Below are 14,841 nucleotides of genomic sequence, written 5' to 3'. Positions count from 1 at the left end.
AGCCAAAAAAAAACCATATCCAGCAGGTTTAACCCTGGAATTTAGGTTTCAATCCATGTACAAAGCCGGGAGTCACCTTCACTTTAGTGAAGCTTAAGCTGGAAAACAGCATCTAAACTTCCAGGGAAAGGTCTTGTTTCTCTTTTCAGAGCCTGGGGAAGGCTGAGCACCACTGAGGAGAGCATGGGGTCTTGGTGCTTTCCTGCCCAGCAGGTATCTCCATCTGCTTGGCGTTCAGAGGCAGCTTAGGGAGCATCTGAATAGGTTTAAACACCAGGGACTGAAGACACCAGGGTCTTACCAAGGAAAAGGGCAAGTTTTAAGAGGCATGTTTCTAGATGGATGTTTAGCAATAAAGGGGCATGGAGAAGAGCAGTTTTTAGTTCAGGTGCTCAGGCTCTAATTCATCTTTCTTCTGTTTGTATTGCAATATCTGTGCCCTCAGAGCCTCCTTAAAGCTCTGGAAGTGCCCTGGAGCTGGTGGTAGGCTGGTGTGGTAATGGCAGCACCAAAAGCCCACTTGTGTGGGATATCCAGCCTTCTGGACAAGGAAAAACTGCCAGGATGCTCAGTTTCCTTCAGGTTAAATAAAATACCCAACTCCCTGATCCCTGCTGGTGTGGTGGGAGCAGGCACAGCCCACACTGAACATAGTGGGTTTTGGGGTGTTTAAAGAGCCCCCTCCTGCTAACATCCCTGTGGATTAGGTTGCTCATTTACTGGGCTTGAAAACATTTCCCTGTTCACAAGCTAAACAGATGAGACTCTAAGATTCCTCTCTTTCTTGTTCATTTAGGGGTGAAAAATTGCCAGCAAGAATTCAATTAGCATCATATCTGCTTAACCCGGGCTGCGCTGAGCGCCTTCCTATACCCATACTTCCACTGCATCGTCTTCACAATAGCAGCATCTGCTTTATTATGAGCTGCCTAATTGATTCTGACATGCTCAGTTATTATATGTTAACAATGTCCTCCAGGGTGAATAGTTAGAGGGGAAGGGAGGGGCACTCACAAAGATGTTTTTCTTCTGTTTCTTGGGCCTCCTTTCAGCATTAAACGCTGCGGCTGACCTATTGCATTGCCTTATTCACAGAAAGGTCCCTAACTTCTGGACCTAACTTGCAAATGCTGGTGGCAAATTTCCCTCTGGAAGCTTGGTTTTCCTTTTCCATTAGCTTTAAATGGTGTGGAACGGGCTGACAGGTATGAAAATTAAAGCCACCTTTATCATTTTTCCTCACAGTGTATGTGGCAGGAAAAGGCAGTCTCCAGCTCAGCAAAGGCAGTTAGAAACCCCAGGCACCATCTGAAGCTCTCAAAGCACTCTATACAACATTCAAAGCTATCACTGCTTTGGAGAGGGTATGAGGCCAGCAGTTATTGCTATTCTGTGGGAATTGTAAACATATCCCGAGTTTTCCTTCTGCGAAAATAGGAGTTGCTGTGTGCTGAGGAATGAAGCTTATGATTAGGATGGCATTGCTGATAGAGAGCATCTAAACATCGTGGTGATTATGGGAGCAGGAATTGGAGAGGAGTTCAGACCCATGCCTTTCCAGGTGGGAAGTTAGGGAGCAGGGAGATGGATGAGGAGAGCTCTTGAGCTGGCTGCCGGTCCTACTTAGTACAAAGCTATTTGCAAGGCAGTGTTGTTACCCTAATCCTTGCCAGTCTTATAATGTGGTTTGATTTACACTTGCGCTCTAACTTCTGTCTTCATTTATAACTGCTGCAGAGGCACCCTTGTAAATCATGTTAGACCCCTCCAGCTTTCAGAGGGCTCAGACCAAAGCTTATGCAGGGTTGGTTGCTCCAATGCCTAAGCCAGGAATGATGCTGAAGCCCAATGTTCATGAAGCTGCCTTGTTTGAGCACCTCCTTGTCCCCTGGGGATGTGACAACTGTCTACCCTCATGGGATGAAGATAGCAAGCTGCCACCATCCTCTTCAGCCTGTTCACTGCTAGGTAAGATCCATTAGTGGCTTTTAAAAGGTGCTAATTCTCTCCCACAGTTTAGGGTGGGAAGTGAAAGAAATGGAACTGGGCTTTGCTGCAGCCCTGCAGGATGTGCTAGAAGTGACTCTTGACTCTTGTTTGTTTCTCCATTGAGCAGGGAGCTGTGTTTGAATCCACTGCTCATTACAGGCACTGCCAATTGATGCTGCATATTGACCAGGCCCTTCACATCACGGCGATGGGAAGTGGCTTGAATTTTGTCAGAGTAACTTATTAGGGAGCATTAATAAGACTTGTTACCCTAATTGAAACAAATACTTCAATAAAAATCAAGGCTTCAGACATTAATGGATGTGCGTGTGGGAGAGGGAAGAGCACACGAGTAACCGGGCTTCCTGTCCTTTTAGGATTGGATAGCAATAACCCTACCACGATGACAGCTAAATTAGAGAAGATGGCTTTCCATAATTTCTCCAAACAATCACTTAATGGGAGCGGTATAATTCCGTGAAATAGGTGAATGGAGCACTGATCCATTTTATGGAACCATCAATAAACTAAACCTTGCCTGCTTTTAAGATTAAACTGAAAAAAAAAGGGTAAAAAAAAAAAAGAGGGGGGAAAAAAGCCTACGAGCAGGGAAGGGAGAAAAAAAAAAAAGAGTATTTATCTTTACACATAAAATTTGTGTGCTAGTAAAGTGCAGGCAGTGACAGGAATTTCAATTATTTAATCAAAAAGAAAATGAAAGTGGCTTTAAGTGTTGTGATTTGAGCCAGTGAAATCTAATGTGGGCTCACATTGAATATGAGGAAAATGGGAAGAAAATTAAAGCTGCTCCTACTTAAATCATGTGGTTACAAATGGTAAATTAGTTTCTCGATGTTTTCATTTAAGTGTTTAAGTGGAAGGTTTTATTCTTAATGTAGTGTTGTGACTCAGAATAAAAACCTTATCTGTCTCTATAGCTTTTTTTCTTCCCCCCTCCGTGCTGCTGCCTTAGAAGGCAAAAGGGGAAAAAGCTGCAGCAATATTAGACTGCTTTTGTTAAAATTGGGAGGCAATATGCTTTCACCACAAGCTCATTAAGGTAATAGATGAATAATGTCTATTAAAAATGCACTAGGCTAAATGAATTTAATGTGTGTTGGGAAGGAAATTGCATTTGCCCGAGGATGCAAACTGGAAAATTCTCCTTTTTGCACTTACTTGGAGACTCGAGGACTGATCTCGGTTGGAAATGCACAGCCGAGCCCACACGCAAGCGTGCGCACACGCGTCTCCTGTTGGGACCCTGTGAGAAAGATGCACAAGGTTATGATAATCTAAGGCATGATATGTTGTTTCTCGTAATTGTGCTGCTGTTTTCCTCCGTTCAAGCTTATGGCTCTTGACCTGTTGGACTTGTAGGTTTAATTTTCCATCTGTAATAACAAACAGCAAGTTAATTTGCAACGATGGCTGTAGGCTGTTGAATGCCAAGTCTTGATTCCCTCTCCCTAAAGTCAAAAGAAAACTAAAGCACGTTTTGGCATTGAACAAATCCTTTCTTTGCATTGGTGAGCCTAGTGATTCCATTGCGCTGATCATTTCTAACATCAGCTTTGGAAAGCAGATAATATATTTATGAACTAGGAAGCTCCACAACTCCTTATTAAGGTATTATCTAAAAGGAAGCTAAACCCAGAGCAAAATAGAATCAAACTTGTGTGCCCCATAAGTAAAGAATCAGTCTGTGCAGTTTTCCATCATGCTTCTCCTAAAAGAAATGCCAGACTTTGTATGTAGTGATTTGTCTACTGGGGGGTGTGGGGAGGGGGAGCTGGTCCTTGGAAAACTCGACATACAGAAGTCTTTTTTCTTATCCAGAATGCATTTATCCCGTATAGAAAACTCTTTAGCATGCACGCAAGATGCAAAACTGATGCCATAGTCCAGTTATGTCTGTCAGGAAGTTGCTGCTCCTCTTAGACGCACTGATAGACTCTAACAGTTAATTAAAGATGATCCTATAGTGCTGTCCTGTTGCTTGAATAGGCCCTGGCCATACATCCCCCGTCCCCCTGAGGAACCTCGCTTTCTCCAGTAACTGAAGAGGGAGCCTGTTAGCTGTGTTAGGTGCCAACACTTTGACAGCAGGGAATGGCTGGAAGGGGATCCCTGCTTTCTTTCAGCATGAAAAACCATGGTCAACTTTTCAGCTGCAGTTCTCTCCCCAGCTACTGCACCCTCCTGTGAGCTAACTCCTGTGCTTTTGCCACACCAGACCCTAAAGAAGCGATGGGGATTTGGGGGAGCGAGGGGTCAGTGTGGATCCTCCAGCCTCACACTGCAATAATGAAGTCCCTGCCTTCTGTTCAGTCACTTACTTGTGAAGCGTTTTGGGAAAGTGCATGTTTGGAACTGCTGATCGTCCAGCCAGTGTGACTGAAAAGGGCTCCTCTGCTGCAACCTTACCATGGTAAGGGGAAAGAGGAGAGTTAGAAAGGGATGTGCAAGCCTCAGGGTCTTTTAGCACGAAATCATATTAAAATGGGATATCAGAAAGAGTGAGGAATAGCTGGACTGAACCAAATATTGCAGAACTAACTAAATTGAGTTTATCCTTTGAGGTGTGGTAAAACCACAGAAGTTGCTCAGAGAAGCTGTGGCTGCCCCATCCCTGGCAGTGTTCAAGGCCAGGCTGGACCAACCTGCCCTAGTGGAAGGTGTCCCTGCCCATGGCAGGGGGTTGGAACTGGATGAGCTTTAAGGTCCCTTCCAACCCAAACCATTTTAGGATTCTATGATCATCCAAATATTAACTTACTAATTTATTATGAGGCATCTGCCTGAATTACTTGTTTCAGGTGACCAAGCACACTTTAACATTTCCATTTAAAAATAACATTGACAAACGTGACAAAGTATTTTTAACATTGGACTATATTCTCTTACATCAGATCGCCATTTGAATACCATTTCCAAATGTAATTTCCACTTTTAAGGCATTATTTGAAGATGCATTTGTGAGATGTTGACTGGATTCTATCCGTTTTCCCCCAGACCTGTCATCCACTTCTGGAGTGCTTAAAATAAAGTGCACAGATACAGAGTAAGCTGAAACAGTCAAGAAGCTATATAATATAAAAATGCTTCGAGTAAAGTGTGTTACTCAGATCTTTCTAAAGTACATTTCTCCCTTTATTCTGAAGGCCACAGCACAGACAACTCTGACTAATGCAAGTAATGGAACCAATCTCTTCCTTTGATCATCAAAAAGGTTATCTTTTAGTAAACTAGGTCCAACTAGTTTTGCAATCATGTTTGGAGCAAACATGAAAGGAAAAGGTTTAATTATCTTTCACTAAAGAATGATTCCTCTTCTTTTAACAAAATAATCAGCTAAGACAGCATCACTTTGTGACCGTCACCGTGCATGTGACACGCATGGAGTGAGAGATGAGTGTACACATTTGTGTACACCTTCAATCTCAGTGTAAGAGGATATAACAGTTTGCGTGTAAGGCAGGATGTTGAGACTTGTTCTGAGCGGTTTATAAAGCTGCTCCAGTAGAAATTGACCTTTTAATTGAGGGCTGAATGATATTTACAACAGCTTAGTGTAGAGTTTGTAAATAATCACAGATCTTCAGTCATAATATACAGATGAATAGAGAAGCTTGGTAGAGATAGGAGGAAAGTGGCTCATTCACCTGATTTCTAAGCATTTATTTCTTACGTACATATTGTGATGTTCCAAATATAATATAAAGAGTTAGAAGACTGGTACTGTTATTGCACAGGCTCCCTGGGTTCAATGTCTTCTCTAAATTCAATACTGTAGTTACTGGCTGAAACTCTGATTTAGGTGATTCAGAGGGTGAGACTGGGTGTCATAGCAGCTTCCCCTGACCTTGGAATGCATCGTTTGTGTGGTTTTTACTTTTAAGGCCTCCAAATGAGACACTTTAAAGCCGGGAAGTAAAGAGAGGGATTGAAAAGCAGCAAAGTATTTGTGTCATTTAGATATGTATGAGCCATTGGCTTTTGTATAAGTTACTTCTGTTTTCTGCCAATACTATATTCAGAGTATTCCTCTAAGTAGAAAAGGCATATGGGGTTTTCAAGAGGAACGTGGAGCTACAGAAAGAGTATGAGAAATAATCAAAGGAAAAAGACAACGGTAGGAAAACAATGGGACTAAAATAAAGGTTGAATGGATGAGACAGGGGGATTATCCTGCCCCGAAGGTTAAAAACAAGGATGTACAAGGTTCATATGTCACGAAATTAGGGAAACAAGGGAGGTTCTGAGTCATTAAAGCAAAGAAGTGAATCAAACTGTCGAGTTGTGCAGATGATTGTAACACAGCTGGAATGAAAGGAAGCAAATAAGCATTAAAGTGCAGAAGGCAGCAGCAAAGCAGTGGCTACGGCAGCAAGAATGGATTTTTCTGAGAGCAAAGGATTAGCGGAGATCCCAAAGTACAGATGGTCTTGGGTGAAATAATCACCTTCGCCTCGAGGGAGTAAGCAAGGCCCATGGGCTGGTCGCACGATGAGGAGGAATTGATATGTAACCAAATGAAGAGAAGAGTAATTGAAAGCTGGTCCCAGGGAAACTTCTAAGCCTCCCTCCCCATTTCTGACTCACTGAAAAGGAAGCGAGCAGGAATAATCTCGCTGTGGTCTGGAGCAGCACAGATAACCCTGCTGAAGTTGGAAACGTATATTAGGTAACTAAAAAGATCCGAGGTCTTAAAAGAGTCGCTGTTTTAGGGGAAGCCTTTAGACCAAACCTATAGACATTAACACAGTCATTGTCTTTTTGCAAGCACCCTGCCTTCAGACATTCTCAGGATTATCAGATAACGAGGCAAAATTTCAGTACAGAGATAACATTCTGGGTTTAGGAATGCACTCTCTGAGCCCATGCATAGATAGCTGGGTTCGGGAGCCCTGTGAGGGATCTACAGTCTAAGCTCTTACTCTTTAGATATTGTTTTGCCGGTCATTGATGCCATATCTGGTTTTATCCCTGACATTCTTGCTGTTATTGGTAATGATACAAGCCTCAAAATACTTTCCTGTGTCAATCACTTCTTAATGTGGTTCCCTTGCATCAGCAACACTCCCGTCTCCCCCTGTGCTTTTTACCTAGAACTGTAGCCCTGAAATTACAGTGATGTTTGTGGTAGATTCAGTGACTCTGTCAGAATAACACAGACCCAGCTTTTAACCACTGTCTTGGGGTACAACCAACAGGCTGATTACTTCTCTGTTTCACATTCTGACTTCATCTCAGCTACACGTGATGGAGAATGCCAGTCCATAGGCTACCTTTCGTGGCAGCAAAAGCCAAGGGGTGGCAGAGTTATGAGCCTTGGAAGACCTGGATGGATCTTCTGGTGCTGCCATCAACCCTGGTTAGGAGGTAAACTCCTCTTTGACACTCTTTCTCCTCCCACCTTCTCTCAGCCCATCCTGAAACAGCCTACCAGGTGCTGTAATAGGCAGCCCATCCACTGAGTCTTCCTTGAAGTTGAGCTGGTGGCAAGGCATGCTTGCGAACACTGAAACGCCAGTAAAGGCTTCTAGTGCAGACCTCAGTCCCAAAGGGGCTTCCCACCACTGCCTTGATGTTATGTCAGTTAAGCTGGGGGTATAGAATCTGTCATCATGAACCCAGCATCCCTGCTCCCAGGAGCCATGATTTTCCATGAGGAGTTTGCAGGGTGCTGGGAGACCTGTGGAGAAATGGGAGATGTGGGCAAAGAAAGTTAGGAAGGGGCTGCAGTGAAAGACAGGAGTGTTTTTAGCTCTGGGCAAAGGCACCCTGTTCCTTCAGGATGGGAAGTGGTTTTGCCTGAAGCATCACGCATGGAACACTCTCCATTAAGCCATGCTTTGTGTTCAAAAGACCTCTCTCTATGTTATGTGTGTGGCTACTCCAACTGAGCTCTTCAGACCTCTTTCCTGCAGCCAGGCTCCCATTTTGATCATATTGAGGCTGTCTGGTTTTAATTTAACCCTTCCTTTTTGAGTGGATTCGTCTTGAAAGGCATGAAAAGGCTGGGCTCCCAAGCTACCTTACCTCTTCAAGAGCCAAGGGAAGGTAAGTGCATGTATTTTTAAACCGCACCAAATTTATCCTTAATGCAACATGCTGAAATAAAGCCTTTAACATCAACAGAGCTGCACCAACCTTTTAAATGACCCCCTCGGTTTTAAGTCAAATAAATTTCTGGTTTCCTAGGCAAAATTCTCCTGTAATAGCTTCAAATGATCTTAAGTGTGCAAGTAATGACAACCAGTGGTTATGTAAGCAAAGCACACGTGTATTATTAAATCGTTAAAGGGGGTGCGTGTCTATACATACAGGGGGGTTATGTGTGCCTCTGTTATGCTACCAGCGAAGTGTATAAAGCTCTTTTAGCCATTAGAAATAGTGTGTATTATTGAAGGGACAACAAGCTAACTCCATTGTTGTGTGGCTACCTGGCTTCACAGACACGTGCCCCTGCAGGAGCCCTGTTCGGGGTTCCAGGCTGAGACGTTATGCAGTCCCACAATGTGTTGGAGGGAGGACGCGAGAGCGCAGCATCAATGGGTAATTCGGCTGCCCCCTCCATGGGAAGGGAAACACACGGTGAGTAAAGCAGCCAAACCTGCTGCTTCTCCCTGCCTTGCACTGAGCCCAGTCCATCCTGTTCTCCCACCCTTAGCTCATCTTCTACCCAGGTTTGGGGAAGTTTCTGCCAAATCTGGGTAAAAGCGGTGGCACTGCCTCAAAGGGGGACCCTGCTCCGTTGAAAGGAGGCTACAAAGGTTTTATTTGAAGACCTGACTCACCCGTGTGTTTGGCAGCAAATGGAACTGTTACATAGAAGTACCTATGTGTGCATGTGTTTGGCAGCCAGTAAAAAGGGCTAATCCTGGGGATGGATGCAGCCAGGGTTGAGAGCGTTTTAGGGTCTCGGGGTGGGATCCATACTGCTGGATCCCCATCACTACGCTTTTATGGCAGAAAAGACCAAAAAGGGGAAAGAGAGGTGAGAGGTTTGTTGGGCAAAGATGCTAACAATGCGGATGGTGGGAAGCGCCCGGCACCCGCTTCCTGTCACAAAGTCGTGAAACGTGAAGTTTAAATAGTCCCTGGGTGTGAGGACTGCAGTGGGAGCCCCTCTGGATGTGGCTGTCAGCAGGTAAACGCTTGCCTGAGTCCTAAAGCCCAATCTGGCTGAAGTAATATGTCTTTAATCTTTCAGATCTCCTTTAAATACATACATACACACACCCCAGTGATGAGTAAAGCCTCAGACACACACACACCCCCCCCCCCCCCCCCGGAGAGGCAATCCCAGCTGATGAAATGGCCAGTCAAGCAGCTTACATGCCCCGGGCCGCTCTCCCTCCGTTAACAAGGTGGGCATTAGACCCATTTCATCACTGTTAATTCATTTGCTTTACTCATTTGCTCCTCAGAGAAAGTTGTTAGCCTGTTGTATTTTTAACACCACCCCACCCCCGTCCCGGGCCAAATTCCCGGCTGATGCTGCAATGGGCGTTTTGGGAGGGGATCCTGCAACAGGTTTGTTATTGGGTTTTAACTTTAGGGGGGTTTCCTGGAGAAAAATAGGGAATTTTGTGGCAACACAAGGGGAGGCAGCAAGCCCCGTCCCTCCCGGAGCGCTCCTGCCTCTGTGGCACCCGCTGATGTTTAGATATATACATATATATGTGTATATCCATGCGTGGAAGCGAAGCGGCTGTAACACGCACTGCCTTTATATAAAGGCTCCCGTGGCTTCTCCCGGTGAGGCATCGGGCACCGCTGGAAAAGCCGAGTTCCGCCTTCATTAAAGCCGGAGGATTGCCATTTCTATTCTTTTGAAGGTTTCCCCCCATCTATTTGCCATTTACCAGCTCATCCATATGGAAGACATGGCTTACACTTCCCTGAGAACTGTACTTTTAGGACTAATTGATTCTGGTAATTAATTTGTTCTACCTGCTGGATCAGATGGAAATGCTGTCCATGTGCCCAAGGATTAGCACTTGCCTTTCTAACATCTTTCTTAATTATCTAATAGCATGGGTTGCGCGAATTCTGCCTCTATTAGAACACTTTTACTATTAACGGTAGTGATTGGAATTGTGATGGCAACTCGATTTCAACAAATTAGAGCTTAAAATCGGGAGATGAAGGAGAAGCGCCTTCTTTTAATTTCCCTGAGTTTAACATCAATAATTAGAGCAATTTTCTGCGATGCGCACCGAAATTATCTCGGCTATGATGTGGCGTATCACCCTCATTTTAGCAAATTGACTCCGGGGAAATGAATGTTACAGATTACGGGGGGGGGGAATAGAAGACAAACAGAAAAGGAGAGTTAGCACAACACTGAGTGGGGAATGGACGGGAACAAAACCCCAGCGGGGTTATAACTTGAGCGGAAGGGACAAACTGCAAGGGACAAGTTAGGAGCGGAGCGTGGGGGGCAGCTCAGCAAAGCGCAGTGATTTATCCCCCCCCCCCCAAGTTTTTGCCTTTACAAAAGCAAGAGGATAAAACACTTGTGTTTGGGAAAAAGCTCCGACTCCACCGCTCGCACCGGGGCTGAGAGTGGGTTGCGCTGCGCTGCGGGGCTGAGGTGCGGTGCGCCGGGGGCAGACTGCGCGTCCCCCCCTCCCCGAACCCCAAGCGGCTCCGCGTCCCCTGCGCGGTTTGGGTGGCCCGGAGGGCCCGTTCCCCCCGCCCGGCCGATGGCGATTGGTTCGCCGGAGACCCCCCTTTCTCCCGCGCCTCAAAGGCGCGCATCTCCCCGCACAGCCCGAGCCCGCCCGCATCGCATCCCCCGGCTCTTCCCTTCATTTCTGGCTGGGGGGGCATATTTATTTTTAATTGTTATTATCGCTATTTATTTTTTCTCCCTTTTTAAAAAAATATAATTTATTCATTGTTATAATTATTTCTATTTATCACCCCCGGCCCCGCGGCTTCCTCGCCCCCTGCATCCCTCTTTCTCAGCGCGCCTCGCTCCCTTCCCTGCTGCCCAAGGGGACCACAACCGAAATGAACCTCAACTTCACCTCGCCAGTGCACCCCGTCTCCGCGCCTAGGCCCACATCCTTCTTCATCGAGGACATCCTGCTGCACAAGCCCAAGCCCTTGCGGGAGGTGGCTCCCGAGCACTTCCCCGGCTCCTTGGCCTCTCGCGTCCCCCTCTTGGACTATGGGTACCCCCTGATGCCAACCCCGACCCTCCTGGCGCCTCACCCGCACCCTGCTCTGCACAAGCCGGAGCATCACCATCACCCCTATTTCCTCACCACCTCGGGTAAGTGCAGCCCTTCGCGGGAAGGAACCTGCGGAGTTTGTGGCCAGGCGGACCCGGGTGGGGAAAAGAGGCCACAGCCCCGGACGGGACAAGCCCCTCCGGGCATCTTTCTGCATCCTTCACCTGGATCCGGGCTGCGGTTTCCCGCTTCGTTATCAGGGAAAGGAGCGCACGGAGCTGCAGGTTGCCATCCATCCAATTGCCCGATATCTCGAGGGTCTCCTTCTCTTTCCATTTATATTCCATTTATTACTTTTAATTACTTTTATTTTCTGACCGATAACATCTCTTTTTCCTTGCGTTATCCCTCCAGACAGTGCCCGGGCTTTGATTTTTCCACCTCCAGCAGCACCGCTAGGGCTGCTCTGGCTCCGCATCCAGGGGCCGGGAGAGAGGCTCCTCCTGCCCGGCTGGAACCCGGGGCTTTGCCATCCTTCCCCGGGCTCTGAAGGGAAAGAAGGAAGGAAGGAAACAAATCCTCCTCCAAAGTTCCTCACCGGGCATCCCAAGTGAGATGGGAAGTTGCGCAGCCGTGGAGCCGGGAGGATCGTTTTCCTCCCAGCCTTTTCCAGCGCTGTCCTCGGTTTTCCTACTTTCTTTTCGTTGTGGTTCGATTGCCAGGAGAGTGAAGGTTTTTCTGTCCGGGCTGACCGCTCCGGCTCTGCTTAAGAGAGCACTGCTCAGGCTGCCTTTGCGTTGCTTGGGAAGGGTTCAGCAGGGGCGAAAAGCTTTGTTTTTAGAGCAAGAAAATCCCCTAAATCGATAAAACGACCTTAAAAACGATGTAAACGAAAAAGTCATTAAAAGCTAAGGGAGGCAGGGGGAGAGCCCAGCTCCGGGAGCTGCAGCCCACCCGGGTCTCGGCCGTGTGTCCCTCCAGGAATGCCGGTGCCAGCCCTCTTCCAGCCCCACGCTCACGCCGAGCTGCCCGGGAAGCATTGCCGCCGCCGCAAAGCCCGCACCGTTTTCTCCGACTCGCAGCTCTCCGGCTTGGAGAAGAGGTTTGAGATCCAGCGGTACCTCTCCACGCCCGAGCGGGTGGAGCTGGCCACGGCGCTCAGCCTCTCCGAGACCCAGGTACCGGGCGGAGAGACCGGTGTCTGCCCCATTCCCGTATCCCATGTGGCATCCTCACCTTTTCCTTCTCGTTTCTCTTTACCGTTATTATTTTCCCCCTCCTGATGCTCTCCCCAGGTGAAAACGTGGTTCCAGAACCGGCGGATGAAGCACAAAAAACAGCTGCGGAAAACCCAGGAGGATCCCAAGCACCCCGGAAGCGAGGAGAACCGGGAGCAGAGCTCCCCCGAACCCGAGCTGCCAGAGGCGGCCGGCACCGACCCTCGCAAGGGCCCTCCAGGCCCATTCCTGCTCCAGGACCCCGAGGATGAGGTGGACATCCTGGAGGAGGGGGACCTCTGCGCCGGTCCCCATCGCCTCTAGTTGCGCAGGGGCCCGGGGCGGCTTTGGCCCGGCCCGGCAAACTGCCCCTATCTCCCAGCCCTGAGCAGTGCCAGAGGGGAGGGGATCACGTTTTGGGGAGGAGGTGGTGATGCGGGAGGAGGCAGTGATGCTCCGCGGTACCGTCGGCTGCCCCTCGGTATCAGCCCTAGAAGTCTAGTGAGGCAGAGCGGAATAAGGCGAGTTCCCTTTTAAGTTTCCCCTTTTCCCTACGAAATATGGGACTTCTCTCCGTTCCCCCAGCTTTCCTCGGTTTTGAAATAAATGTGCACCCGTGGCAGCGTGTTGTGGTTACTGGGAGCGGCGGGCAGGTCGGGTTTATCCCGGATTTATCCCGGGCAGAGCTTCCAGGACACGCACATCCTCCAAAAAAAAAAAACAAACAACCCCAAGGAAAACAATTATGGAAACGCCTTCCAAAGAAACAGGTAAGACAAAAACTACCGTTTGTTTAATCCGATATAGGGAGGGGAAAGGGGGAGCACCACGAATAACTCGATCATTGCTCGGAGCAGACGCAATCCCAGCGAGCAAAAGAGAACCGCTTGGAGAGCCACCTGCACCGGTGATTTCAGCCTGATTCCTTCCCGGCCTCCAGGTGCGAATCACCATTCGGATACTCCTCTTTTCCTCCCAAAGATGCCCCAGAGCAGCGTTTGGCTCCTGTTTTCCCCTTGCCTGCGTTTGCTCCAAAGCCTCCCTGAGCTCCGTGTTGCAGCCGCCGCTTTGCCTTTATCTTCTTGCCAGGGAAATGCTTTTAATTTCCAGGTAAATTAAGATATTTTAAATGCTATTTTTTCCCCCCCCCCCCCCCCCGGCGAGCTGCTGGTTTGGGAGCGAGGTGGAGGCCCCTCGTTTCCAATGGGAAAAACTGGGGTTTTCCTCGGGAAAATCCTGGAGGAGAGGCTGTGCTTGCTCAGACGTTGGCTGCGCAGCCCCTGCTGCACCAGCAACCGGATGCCGCGTCGGTGTCTCCTTCGGTTATTTAATCCTGTTTTCCTAGCTTTGTTTTTAATTTGGTGTCATGGGCACTTTTGGTGGTTTTTTTTGGATTATGGGATATGCGGTTTTGCGAGGAAAAAATCTGCTTAATATATAAAATACAGATTATTGTCCTGTGTAAGTTTGCTTCCTTTTCGTGGGTTTCCCTTTATGCTTTTTACCCGTGAAATAATAAACATCACACTTTAGGGAGGGAAAAATACCAAATACCCAACTGTCTGCCCATCAAATGGCTGGTTATTTTTCACATGGTCTTTATAATTACTTCCTGAACAAGCATTTTAATCATAAAACTTTGTAAAACGCCAACCATCTCCCTAGAAATGATAATTCAGAAGGCAAAGCAATCAATTTCCCCCTAAAACCTTGGTGTGGTTTGGAGCATGGTAGAGAGCTAAGCACAGGTGCAGCAGGACATTTCACATTGCTCTCTGGAAATGCTTCTCCTGTCTCTCCCCTTCTCTCATCACCTACTCCGGAGGTGATGGAAACTGTCTGGAAACCCTTTCAGTTCCATGCCATCCTTCACTTGCATCTGTACTCAGTTATCCAACAAGTATTTGGTTCCTTTTGCTCTGTCAGCCTCCCCCTGATCTCATGTTTCATCAGGAACTATTAAAAGTGATATAAAAGAGAAGCTCTAACATGATATTTAGTGATGTTTTCTCTCTGACCATGTCTAAAGCTGCTGTTCATGGCGTGGTATCGATACCCATCTCAGGGCCGATAACGCTCTGCTGCTGGGGTCCTTTGGTAATAGGGTTGGGCAGCAAGGTATTTAGAGAAATCCCTTTATTTTAGCGAAAGGGAACACTAGGAGGATGTATAAAGATGTAATAATCTAAAACAATTGCACCTGAATGAAAAGGGAGATTAAAAATCCTGTCTCATTACATTGGTGTGTGCGATTTCTTTTTACTTGTGTAAGGAATTGCTTGTTCTCTCTATTATTAAAGGCAAAGGTGTGTAAAAATGCTCTGTGCTGGAAAAAACTCAAAGAAAAAAAAGGCAGGAGAAAGTAAAAAGCAGAAGATGAAGTGAGAGAATGGGGCAGAGATGTGCAAAAGCAACTTTTCCCTCCTCTGTCCATTTACACTGCT

General features: G+C 47.2%; 1 protein-coding gene across 3 annotated transcripts; it reads left to right on the top strand.

The window, feature by feature from the left end:
- The first annotated feature begins 7,184 nt into the window (after positions 1 to 7,184).
- On the top strand, positions 7,185 to 12,885 carry BSX (brain specific homeobox). 3 transcript variants are annotated; one of them, XM_057396611.1, is made up of 5 exons: positions 7,185 to 7,374; positions 7,985 to 8,055; positions 10,972 to 11,281; positions 12,162 to 12,358; positions 12,476 to 12,885. In XM_057396611.1, the coding sequence occupies exons 3-5, from the start codon at positions 11,017 to 11,019 to the stop codon at positions 12,719 to 12,721; spliced, it is 708 nt and encodes a 235-aa protein (XP_057252594.1). In that variant the 5' UTR covers positions 7,185 to 7,374; positions 7,985 to 8,055; positions 10,972 to 11,016; the 3' UTR covers positions 12,722 to 12,885. The 3 variants fall into 3 exon arrangements, with proteins under 3 accessions (XP_057252594.1, XP_057252580.1, XP_057252589.1); XM_057396597.1 differs by having other exon boundaries at positions 7,923 to 8,055; XM_057396606.1 differs by having other exon boundaries at positions 7,908 to 8,055.
- Positions 12,886 to 14,841: the final 1,956 nt, after the last annotated feature.

This window comes from Pezoporus wallicus, unplaced genomic scaffold, assembly GCF_028554395.1.
Source record: "Pezoporus wallicus isolate ANWC-B61680 ecotype Strahan unplaced genomic scaffold, APGP_CSIRO_Pwel_v1 contig_11829, whole genome shotgun sequence".
Taxonomy (NCBI): domain Eukaryota; kingdom Metazoa; phylum Chordata; class Aves; order Psittaciformes; family Psittacidae; genus Pezoporus; species Pezoporus wallicus.
This window is presented reverse-complemented; position numbering and strand designations above follow the sequence as displayed.